The sequence below is a fragment of the Emys orbicularis genome, chromosome 16 (assembly GCF_028017835.1).
Source record: "Emys orbicularis isolate rEmyOrb1 chromosome 16, rEmyOrb1.hap1, whole genome shotgun sequence".
NCBI lineage: Eukaryota > Metazoa > Chordata > Testudines > Emydidae > Emys > Emys orbicularis.
Window position 1 is genome coordinate 28496330 of NC_088698.1, and position 12686 is coordinate 28509015.

The window sequence follows — 12686 nt, forward strand, 5'->3', positions numbered from 1 at the left end:
TTCTGCTGGCAACCTCATACATTTTTAAGTTTTATTTCAAGGTACCTGGTTTTATTTGGATGATGTGTTTTATTATTACTGTGTGTAGTATTTACATTTTAGGAGACTGCAGTATCATTGAGTCAGCTTTAGGTAAGGAAAGTGGAAAATACGTAGTTTCACTTTTATTTTACATCAGCAATTCAGAGTGTACCTAATAAGTTTTGGAGGAAAAAGAACAAATAGTTTCTATAGACCCAGAAATGTTAATTAACACTGGGTCACTTCCCTTAGAAGTCGTCTTCCATCCATGTTTATCTTAACATTTCAAGACCATCTAATTAACGGGTAATTCTTAAAGTTTCTGCATTTCATTTTTACAGCCAGTTTCTATATTAAGGCAACCTCTGATAGAAAAGGTTATTGTAGACGGGCTACCACCTTCTTAATCCTCTCTCTTTACACCATCTAATAATAGTCTTATAGTGAAATATTTACTTATAATGTGAAATTGCAGAACCTGGAATTATTTATCAATAGGAAAGGAGAGGAATCAGAGGCGATTCGATTGAGGTGTGCAAGATTATAGTAATCAGAAGACCTAATTATTTTATTTTTAAAATCAAGCTATATAAATGAGAAATTTAAAAGACTAAACAGACTATGTTTGCAATATAATTGTTATTAACGTTGCAAATTCCACTTATTGGTTTTGAAATTAGTTAACACTATTCACAGAGCTATGCTGGTAACATGGTGACACTGGTAGGCAAATACTAAACAGAGCCCTAAAAACAAATTCACTGCTTGTTAAATGGAAAAGGAAAAATAGGTAGAGAAATGTGATTTTAAGGGGCATTACAGATGATTAATTACAGGTGTCATTTATATTCATAGCAAATAATAATAGCAAACATTCAGGTCTAATACTCCGATGCACTGTAACTCGGTACCTGGTGTCTCAGCAGGGGTACCGGATATACTTCTTGTGATACCAGCTTGTGCTGCAATAGTAACATGCAACAGTAGCTCTGCTCTATTCATCAAGCTCTTTACTAATGTTTTTGTTTTAGCCAAGGAATGTGAGGGCTTCTGAATCAGAGAGTTGACTTCTTGAAAAAATTTCTCCCTAAAATGGTGAACGAAAAAACAGTGTAAACTTAGTTGTTCTTTATGCCTCCTGATATAACAGATCTTAACTGGTAACATTTTAAAGATGTCCCTCTTGTAATCTCTTTAATTACTGTTTTTGAGTTAAGAAATGTATTCAAATAGAAAACAGAATAATCCTATTGTTTTTTTTCTCCCTCCCCGTTACATAACATCCATAAACAGTTAACTGTATTTATGTCTCCAGCATTTCAAATTTTGATGAACTTTGATCTTCCCAAAGATGACCCTCTTTATGCAGAGTTACCAGCAATTTGAAGAGGCCTTTCAATTCTATTTTCAAAACAACAATCTAATCAAGGCTTCTGTTTCACTTTGGTAAGTAAAAATCACCGAGAAGTTTCATACAAGACTTAGGTCTTGATTTGGAAAGACGTTTAACCACATACATAACTTTAAACCTGTGGGTAGTCTTACCTAACTCAGTAAGACTGCATGTGATTAAAGTTATGCATATACTTTAAGAACCTAGGCTGAATCAGGGCCTAGAACGCTCAGCTAACAGATCCAACTACTAACCTCAATGACAGGACCATATTCTCAAGATCACTTCCATCAAAGGAAATTTCTTTCATTGAACATAGAAGTTCCAATTCTTTCATTTTGCTCTAGAGAAGAACAGGATAAAAATGTATCCAATTCAGTAGGATCATGGAATTTTTTTTTGCACGTATGCATTAAAAATGTCCATGGTTACAAACCAAGAATATTAATCACTCATATCTAATTGCCAACTTTTTAATGCAGATACAGACACTGGGAAATCATAATACATTTTTGGGAGATCTTACTCTTTTTATATTCCTAACAGAAACTACTCCAAAAAGCAATAGTGATGGACATTTATGATAAATTCCTATTGTCAGCATATACATTAGACAACTTGAAAGCATGCACTATAATTTTTTAGTACTAATAAACTTACACACTGAAAAACTTAGCAGTAAATGAAAGAAAAGAGTAATTATACTGCAGTCTACAAATGCAAAAATAAGAGAGCAAACTCTTATCTCTATAAATGAATGGGATAAATGCAATGCTTACCTCATTGAAATGATAATCATAAAAGAATGGAACATTGTTTTCCAGCTTCCCATGTATGGCATCATCTACCTCATTCTGCCATCTCTGTTCCAATTCAGCTACACTCTAGTAAAGATACAAAAATATTGAATATACATAAGCATCCATTTATCTTAGCTTCAGTAAGAGAAAAGGGGTCTTCAAGTGCATTTTGAGGGGTTTTTTTTACATTTCTATGTTAGTAATATCCTTAGTAGTTAGTAATAAAAGTTATTTCTTTAGCAGTCTTACCTGCAATTGTCTTTCCATGGCATTTAGCTTCTTAAAGGTCTCTCCCATAATTTTACACAGCAAATCATATTCCTCAGCATGTTCTTCTTGATACTGGAAGTTTATTAGGGACTGGAGTGCATCAACCAAGTTCAAATGTTTAATAACACATGAAACTACCATCTCCTCCATTACATCTGGCTGAATCACTTCTCTGTTACAGATGGAAACCAAACTGATTAGCAAGGATACAACATCATTTATATTTACAGTTCACCAGCCACGGTATTCAAGAAATTTTGCTTTAGGAACTATTGAATGCACACCAAGTTGAAAATTATCTATTTCCATCCGATATTTCTGAGCTTAATATTATTGTTACAAATATCATCCTACATTTACTACTACTGAGGGATTGGAGAATATTTTTATTTAGTTTGCTTGCTTTGTGCATTTGACAGCACTTTGTGTATCAATTTCAATAATAATAAAACATAAATTAGCAAAATAGTGGTGAAGAAACAGTTACTTACTTTATACTAGGTCTAAACTGAGGCCGAGCACGTCCAGATATTTCCCTGAGTTTTATCATGATTCCTGGAGGCAACCTGATCCTAGGCAGATCAAAGTAATGTCCTACAGGAGGAACTAGGACATCAGAAGGATATGTGAATTCTCGATCCTCATCTATAGTAAGAGGCAGTGGAGAAGGACTTGGAGTGAGGGCTGGAGATATTACCCCATTGGCCTCCACCTGCCACTGGCATCTGAGAAAATAAAGATAAACAGTTACCCATATTAAAGAGCCTTTAGTTTCTTTCTAGCTCTTACTATTCAGGTTGAGAAAGGCACAGTGCAACACCCTGCCTAAAAATATTGTATATATGGCTTTACTTCAGAACATGAAGAAAGTATGAGGTTCATGCTTCATAAGGGTTGGATACCACACCCATTGAAACCAATGGAAATTTTGCCACTGACGTAAATGAGAAGAGGATCTGTCTTATAATGCATAAACCTGAAGCAGTCTTTATTGAGTCAAATTTTGACAAACCTTTTACCCCAAGGTTATAGTGAATTGTCACATGTCAAAGTTTGGAACAAAACATGAATCCAAAGCCCCACAGCGCAGAAAAAGTCTACTTCATGGATTATGAGTAAGGCTACATTTTAGTCACGGGTATTTTTAGTAGAAGTCATGGACAGGTCATGGGTAGTAAAGAAAAATTCATGGCCCATGACCTGTCCATGACTTTTACTAAAAATACCAGTGAATAAAACTTGGGGGGGGAGGGAGGGGCGGACAATGGGAGCTGCGAAGCCAGTGCTCTGGGTGGAGGCAACCCGCAGAGCCGCCTGGCCACGCCCCCACCCAGCAGCTGAGCAAGGGTGTGGTCGCCACTTCCAGGGAGCCCCCCAGGTAAGCACTGCCCAGAGCCCACCTCACCCCATCTGGTGCCCCAACCCCCTGTCTCTCAACCAAACTCTGCTGCTGGGGGGGCAGGCACGATGGCCCAATACTGCCCCATCAGCAGCAGATGCACCTGGCGGAGGGGCTGCCTGGGCTGCCCCTGTGCCAGGCGCACTGGCTGCTGCAGAAGTCACAGAGGTCATGGAAAGTCACGGAATCCGTGACCTCCGTGACAAACTCACGGAATCCGTGACCTCCGTGACAAACTCACGGAATCCGTGACCTCCGTGACAAACTCACAGCCTTAATTATGATTACACCCTCTTCAAAAGACATTGGGCTAACTGACAAGTTCAGAAAAGACAATGCACACAAACCAAGTCTATAATTTGTACCAAATAACCTCATCACACTTTGGGATCTGGTGCGGATCCTTGAGCCCAAATGTCTTTGTGGACAAGCAGGGGCCTTGTTCAGCATGGCATTTTTGGAGCTTTTAGGATCAGCAAACTAGTACCTTGGTCCTCTAAGGACTCTTCTGGAAGAACTTTGGAATTGAGGGGTACACATTGGAGGGATGATTGGTGATATTAACCTTGGAGGTCAAAGATGGATCAAGGAGGCCAGGGCAAACCCATTATTCTATAGGAGAGAGGTGAGCCCAAAATCTGCCCTGTCTCCCTAATATTCTGGGACCAACACTGCTACAATTACACTGCACACAATTACATTAAATTCAGATTAAAACCAAGATTTTTTACCTCTGTAACAGTTTAGATCTTAAGAGTTCCTGGCATGTTTCCTCGTCTTTCGTAATTTCTGGTCCATTATATAATATCCTTAGCATGGAGCAAGCTAACACAGAAAGGCCTAAAGCCAGGTCAACCAAGAATGGTAATCCTCCTGACACATCTTCTGAAGACTCCTGCAGTATTGACAGGGATAAACCACAACTTTAAAGTGGCTCTCTAAGCAATCTACTTCAAAATATGGCATGCATATCATACCGTGCCACAATAAAACACGCTCTGGCAATTTTATTTATTTTTTACTTAACACTACAAATCAGAATGTATAAGAACTGAATTTGAATGCACCTCTACCCCGATATAACGCGACCCGATAGAACACGAATTCAGATATAACGCAGGAAAGCGGTGCTCCAGGGGGGCAGGGCTGCGCACTCCGGCGGATCAAAGCAAGTTCAATATAACGTGGTTTCACCTATAACGCGGTACGATTTTTTGGCTCCCGAAGACAGCGTTATATTGGGGTAGAGGTGTACTAAGAAATTCATGTGCTTACAAAACTGGAAGCCATATAACCCAAAAGGACTAAGAATTATTTTTTTGAGGGCAGGCAATCCATCACCTCTGAAAACTCCATTTTATCTTCTCTTAGACCAGATTTTGTCTTATCTCCTGGGCACAGTGGTATGAATTTTTCTTCATAGTACTTGATCCCAGTTTCCTGCCTCTCCTCCCAAGTCTGTCCTAGAGCCATTATTTATACCTCTGATGCCCAGCTTACTAGTAGATACTCAATCCCCCCACCCCCATTAAACTCATATCCTACAAGCCTGGATGGATATCTAGTGGTCTCCTCCAAGTCCAGCACCATTGATGCTTCATAACAGATAAGCAGAGGGGACTTAGAACTGTCATCCATTGTTCCAAAGCCTAATCATACTACAAAGTGTGCCTAACCCTATCTAGCCAATGAAGAAGTGAGAGATCTAAGGCAGTAGCTCCCTTCCATTGTAAAGAGATGGCCATCCAAACAGCTGTTCTGTTTGTTTTTTTTAACCCAAACCCCAACATTTAGGTCTGTTTCATAAATACAACCACCATTTGTTTTTTAAAATTAAAATAATGTACATAATGTAAATCAGAGAAAAATTTAAGTTCAGCCTATCTGACAACACTGGTCATATTGACAGTACCTGTGCTCGAACAGTGCAAGCAAAGCCCCACATAGCTTTGTCTGGAGTGTTGTGCTCACGGCCACTCCTCATTTCAAAGGAGAAGGTGACTGTATCCCCTTCCACCTTAAATTTTAAAGGGAGGGGAAAAAAGACACTTAAAACAATGCAAACACTTTTTTTTTTATTTTTTTTATAAAACTGGCTTATTTTATGGATTAATTTTAAAAAGAATGACAGTTGCTTTATTTTAAAAATTCTCTTTATTTCCAATTATGTATACTAATTAAGCTCTTCCCCTTTTCATGCAGATATCCATTTCTGATTACACCTTGGTTAGGTTTTGCTGCTTACTGTCTATAGTGGGGCAAAGAAAGAATGTGTCGCCATATGGCTACTATGATAGCTAACCCAGGCAGACAAATTTCCACTAAAACATTTTCTTTATTTTTTGGAGAGCACAGGCAATAATCACCAGCTCCTTTCCTATGGCCAAAGAGACAGGCAAGCTCTTCAAGTAGAGGAAGCTAGTAAAATAACTTAAGTAAACAGCAGGGGCTGCTAACAAAACTATGTAATTTCTGACAAAATAACATTATCATCGCTAATTTGAGCCACTGGAACAGAGTGTTCCCAAGACTAGAACTTCCAAGTTGAAAGTCAAAGCACTGCTGTCTAACTGAACAACCACCTCTCACTTTCCTCTTTGACAATGTCATATGTTTTATCAAGTACACATCCAATTTTAGTATAGGACAATACTCAGGATTATGCTTCACCACAACTACATAAGGGAAGTGATCTTACATAAGTCAGAGAGAACATACTGAACACATTCTAAGTTCACCAATCTTGATAGAGCTCCTATAGGTTTTTGAGAATCTCAGACTTCTATTTCTTGTTAAATATATGTTCCCAAAAAATGCATATTAACTGATTTAAAAAAACAACAACAGACAAATGAGTAGGAGAGCAAAAATTGTTATATTTAATATTTTTAGTGGCTTGTGTGCAGTCCTAAAACTATGCCCCTATGGTCCTTGAGACTATTTGCATAGCCTCAGGGTCAACAGGAACTTTTGCTATATATACTCATGGGGAATGGTAGTGTCCTGAAAGTCTCCGAGATTGGAAGTGCAGTTCTTTCCTGATTCCCCTACAAGATGTTGATTGTGGAATGCCATTACTGCCAAAATGAGTACCATGCTCCTATAAAATATGGGCAACTGTAACGTTGTATGGGACAAGAGTTCCTTCCCCAAGGACATAAACACCATCTTAGCGAGTGCTCTCAAAGATAAGCTTACACTAAAATATTTGGGCTCCACTGCTAAAAAATAAGAGTTAAAAATAATCTCTATGCAGTTTTCAAAAAGGGACTTTTCTATGTGAAATATTGTTGTTTTGTAATACTGTACCTTCACTAAGTCTTTCGGCCAACCCGTTCCTAAGACACTACGGCTGCCATATCCCAGTGTATTGCCTCCATACTCAGCAACCTTCCTACTGTTTGTGTTAGGACCAGCATAGATCACCAACTTCAAAACATAAAATACACTGTTAGACTGTAAAAGAAAAACAAAAAATCTAATAATAATACTTAGCACTTACACAGCGCTTTACAACTTCAAAGCGCTTCACAAACATTAAGAAACAAATTCTCACAACCACCTTGTGAGGTTGATAGGCAGCCAGGCAAGTATTATTATCCCCATTTTACAGATGGGGAAACTGAGGCAGAGAGGGCTAAGTGACTTGCCCAACATCACACAGGAAGTCAGTGGCAGAATTCGGAATAGAAATCAGGAATTCAATCCTAGCTCCCAGAGTCCCATGTTCAACCCACAAGAACATGCTGCCTCTCTAAATAAAGGGCTGGATCCTGCTCCTTTTGAAGTTAATGGGAGTTAACAGTTTGCAAATGACTTCAATGGGGACATGATGAGGCCCAAAGTTTTTTTGTTTTGCTTTGTTATTTTTTTTTTTTTGTAAGTGCTTAAAAGTTACTGGTGACAAAACCAGTAAGTCTAAGATTAGGTATCACAGGACTCAAACTACAATGTTAGAGAATACACAGCAACAATTACTAAGCAGTGTAAGTGGCTCTTAGAGTACATAGAAAATAAGGGTGGTATTTCATCAGCTATATTCTTGAAATTGAAAAGACATACTCATATTAATCCATGTAAACAAGCCATTTATAATCAGAAAGTTATCCTTTCCAGTTCTGCCCAGTTTGAACAAACTGTGCTGATCTACAAAGGAGACAACTAAATTAACGTTAAAGAAATAAGGAAAACTGGATGACCAAAAAAAGGAGAATGAACTCAACACGTTTTACAATAAAGAGGAATAATCTAAACAGTCACGAAATGGATGTCAACAGGGAATGTTGGTCTGGGTTTGTAGGGGAGGTAACCTTTCTGAGGGTTATTACATTTCTTCCATTGAATTACCATCACCACATTCCAGCACCTTAGGAGAAAAGTTCTGTACGGAACCTAATTCTTTAAGGATCTACCAACTAAGTTTCCTGTTAGACAACAGTGACATTCACTGGATGTTACGTTCCAAAAATGTCCTTTGTAAATGTTTAGCCCATACTTTTTGACCTTTTCTTAATAGAATTATAGAAATTATCCCCCACAAAAATCAGAGATGGAAAAGATCTATTAAATCATCCAGTCCAATCTCTCTGCCATTTCAGGACAGCTCTCTCATATATTTTCTAGTCTATAATGCAACCTAGTTTTACACGTGCTAAGAGATGAGACAGACACCTTTCCCCTGAGAAGTTATTCACAGCTGCCTACTACCCTAAATTTCTTTTCATCTCTAAATTCTAGGGACAATCAGACCTTGTGGAATTACAGTATGTTAGTGCTGCTGTTAGTAAAAACCTCCCACGTCATCCTCATTACTAGTAATAAGGTGCCATGGATGAGGAGAAGCAGCAAAGATGAAAATGAGAAACATTAATGAAAGACACATAATAAAGAAGTTTCTGTACTGGCCCTTGCTTACCTTATCATAATCGTACTGTGAAGAACATCTGCTATCAAATCTAAGGTATAAACAGCGGGCTCCTGGAATATGTACAGTTTCTTTAAACTTATAGTTGTCCCTGACAGGATGCACGGTTTCTACAGTTTTCCCAGCAGCCCATGGAGCTGGGATTTTCAAGCCAGTGAGAAAACCTGGCTCCTCTTTCTCTTCTAGCATTCTGAAATCACAGAAAAAGCTAAAAGGTAGTACTGACGATGTACATATATCGTTTTGCATTATATATTCAAACACCACCATAAGATGCTTTTAAAAGCCTAATAATTCTCTTCGGGTTACTAGTGGCAAACAAAATATTTGTCTGATCACTTTAAGCAGGTGTGTGGAGGGTACAATGGCAGCTTAAATAACCTGAGCGCTTTAAATTACAAATAAAATATGTCAAGCTGTAACCAGTAAACTTGGATATGTCACAGTTTTAGAAATCTAGAAATCCCTGGAAAAAATTATATCTAACAAGTAATGTATTGTACTATAAACTGGTTCCAGTCTCTGAATTTTAATACATAATCCATCTTCCCTCCTGGGATAATGCTTGATAAAAGATAAAATCACCATAAAAGAATATATACGTAACATTTCATTCAAGTCTGTGTAAGTCTGGAGTGGAAAGGAAGTGGTTGCATTTACCATATCTCAAAAAAACGGCTTTCAAAACTACCAGTGCAAATAGGAAAAGCTAAATATGACATTAAACAAAACTTGCACACGATAACTGGATTTACGTTGAGGCTATATTCTTTTCATTTGTGACCTAAGATTTAAAACCAGGACTAGAGATAAATTACATCTTGCCCTTTACTACCTAAAAATCACAATGAATTTAATATACTCTATGCTGCTACAGCGAACCACATTTTGTTATAAAGCTCTCTATGATTCTATACATTGACCTGGGGCTCAAGCATGCAGAAATCCTTTCCCAAAGCTAGAGAGAGCACACACGCATGCTATACTTCATCTAAGCTTCCCATTAGACCCATATTTCAACTCTTTATGGGAAATTATTTCTTTTCAAAAAATTAAATGCACTTTGTAAAGTCTTGTTATGTAAAATTGCTTTGTAGATTCAGACTACTGTAATGCTGACCCCTTACGATCCTTGTTCTATGAGTCACTCTTCAGCAATGGTCAGACCAGGAGCAACATAATTAAAAAAATGAGTGTTTTCAATATAAAAGTCATGAATATTGGGAGTAAGAGGCAATCACCTCTCATCAGGGAACAGCTTGCCCTTCTGCTCTGATGTACCACTGGGGGAACTGCCCACCTCTGAGAAAACTGGAGACTGGGTTTTAAGCAACAAGGCCGTCTGCAACAAACACAAACAACTTTAACAATACATAAACACCATGTTTCACTGTAAGAATCATGTAGGTTTCTGAAGCTTGTTAATATTACGCTGCATAGTTATTAATGCTGTAACTTAAACTGGATGGGGCACAATGGATAGCATCTGTTTCTGTTACTAGTAGCAGTTCCTGAACTGTGATCCATGGAACACTTGCTGATGGTTTGTAGAGAGCTGGTTGGAAACATGCCACCAGCTCTCCTCATTGTTTCTACTTGCTAAATCACATATTTTTTTAAAAAGCTAAAAATAAATTAAATGCTTTCCTATTATTACTTTTCCAGATAAACAACTGCTGTAGTTGCCACAGGGACACTGTGAAATTGCCCATGCGAAGGGAAGTGGGCATATGAAAATCTCTTGTAGGATATGATCCTCACCATGGAAGTTTGAGAACCCTTGAGCTAACAAATTAAGGGAAAAAATTATTTTAGTTAATGTAGCTGTGTAAACACCATCACAAATTAGAAAATTCTCCATGTGTTAATAGTTTGGAGAAATTTGCTGCTAGCTGGAACATATAAGGACTTGGTCTTTTTCACCTTAGACCTTAAAATGTGTTTCTTTGTATGTGAACAACACAAGGACAGCTTTGATTCAAAACAATAACAAGTGATTAGTTCTTATTATATTTTTATCAATCTCGGTATTGTGGAAGAACCCCACCAACAGCACAGCTCATTTTGGAGAACTAACATTTCACCATTATTCCTTAGTCTTGATATTTTACCCTGGTATCCTTCATGAGAATACCATCGACAAGTTTAATATTTATGTGTTTAAATTTGTTTTAAAAATATGTATACTTCAATCCACTGTATAAAGGCCATACCTGACTGGTATAAAGTACCAGCTGTACCAGCTGAGGCATCAGTGCATCGGCCATGGTTAGGGTCTGTAAATTTGGATGCATCAGAGATGTCAGTAATACCGGAAGCAGGTGACCAAGCATAGTAGCCTTGGTAACTTGTTCCAGGCCTTTTAACCTGCAACAAGAGTCAAAAGTACACACTAACAATTCTTTTCACAGACCCACTACTATTTTTATGTAAAGAGAAGAGTTTAATACCAAATCAGATTGCGTAAGTAAATGATTCAAAGTGCAGCAGTAAACTTTTATGGGCAAGTGTATTGAGAAAAATCTGTCTATTTTATTGTCTACTGAACACTCCAGTATCTCATAACATATATGATAAGGTTCACAATCTTTTCTGTTAAGCAATTCCTATTAAGCAATGACAGTCCTAGAAGACTGTTTGCTGAATGATAATTAAATTCTTAATTTACTGTAGTGCCCAGAGTCTCTGGTTGGGATCAAGGCCCCCAATGTGCTATGCATTGTACCAACACAAAGGTAGACACAGGGCCCAGTCCACAACTCCTTACAATATAAAAGTGCTGTAAGGCATCTGAGTCTCCAAGACTACGTATGAGGAAAAAAACCCACAAAAAACCCAAATCTGTATGTATGACAATAAGAGAGCAGTCCAAAAAAAGGGACGTATTCCAAAAACACAATACAGACCCTATGGGTGCAAACAGAATACGCAGCTCAAAGCCTAGAGTCTGAAACAGGACTTTTTCTAGAAAAGCCTTCCTTCATTCTGGATATTTTCAGTTACTTATTTTTAGGCCTAACTCTTCTTTTTTCAACATGGAGACATTTTCAAAACCCTCAATAAGATTTTGGGGAGTTTTTTGTTTTCCAGTCCCAGGTTTCACTTCCTGCCTGAAGAAAGAGGGCAGAGGGTGCTGCTTGGATGATATATGAAGGGTATTAGAGTAGCACCAAGGAATGTGACTGATACAAATGCTGCTGCCAAGGAGATCTTCAGGAGATAAAGACCCTAAACTACAGAATTTCTAGCAGGATGGATTCCAAAAGGATGTTGGCAATTAAGGTTGTTTCCAATGATTATAATGTTTATAGTACTTAGCCAAGTAACTGGACTAACTATAGAGCTAAAGAGACTTACGATTTTCGAGTGTCTCTGCTGAACTGTATATTATGTTAATACGACTGAAATCAATTTACGGAAAGCCCGATTCAAAGCTCTCCAAAGGAAGACTGCCTTAGGGATGCCAAAGGATAATTCATATTAAGAAATAGCTCCAAGCCCTTCAATAATTTGATCATTAAATTAAAAACAAAAATAAAGGGAGGTAAGAATTCTGATAGTATTAGCTTCCCTTTACTAAGCAAGCTGGTTCACACAATGGGCAGCAGCTCATATATTTCAGGCTAAATATATGAATTCAGGTTGTCTTACCTCTGCTCTCTGTCAGAAATGTCACTGTTTATAAGAGCTGTAGTGACCTGTTGCAGCATATCTAAAACTTCATCACATCCAGTCAGGATTTGTGTAGCAAGAGCCAAAATACTGGTCTTTAGCTCCTAGGTACAAAATGTTATACAATAATACTTAAATTCCTAGAGAATAAACAACTGACAACTGAACAAAATGATGGGTTTCCAAATTAAATGATGATAATGTGAC

At 37.8% G+C, this 12686-nt stretch overlaps 1 protein-coding gene across 1 annotated transcript in view; it reads right to left on the bottom strand.

Moving 5' to 3' along the window:
* Nucleotides 1-12686, bottom strand: part of HECTD4 (HECT domain E3 ubiquitin protein ligase 4) — a 107567-nt gene that overhangs the window by 44677 nt on the left and 50204 nt on the right. The window contains exons 18-29 of the mRNA XM_065417694.1: nucleotides 12459-12583; nucleotides 11021-11174; nucleotides 10049-10149; nucleotides 8799-8997; nucleotides 7193-7339; nucleotides 5796-5900; nucleotides 4615-4778; nucleotides 2976-3209; nucleotides 2464-2656; nucleotides 2194-2298; nucleotides 1669-1757; nucleotides 933-1108 (exon numbers count right to left, since the gene is read on the bottom strand). Of these exons, the coding sequence (XP_065273766.1) occupies nucleotides 933-1108; nucleotides 1669-1757; nucleotides 2194-2298; nucleotides 2464-2656; nucleotides 2976-3209; nucleotides 4615-4778; nucleotides 5796-5900; nucleotides 7193-7339; nucleotides 8799-8997; nucleotides 10049-10149; nucleotides 11021-11174; nucleotides 12459-12583 (1792 nt within the window). The remainder of the gene's footprint in view (nucleotides 1-932; nucleotides 1109-1668; nucleotides 1758-2193; nucleotides 2299-2463; nucleotides 2657-2975; nucleotides 3210-4614; nucleotides 4779-5795; nucleotides 5901-7192; nucleotides 7340-8798; nucleotides 8998-10048; nucleotides 10150-11020; nucleotides 11175-12458; nucleotides 12584-12686) is intronic.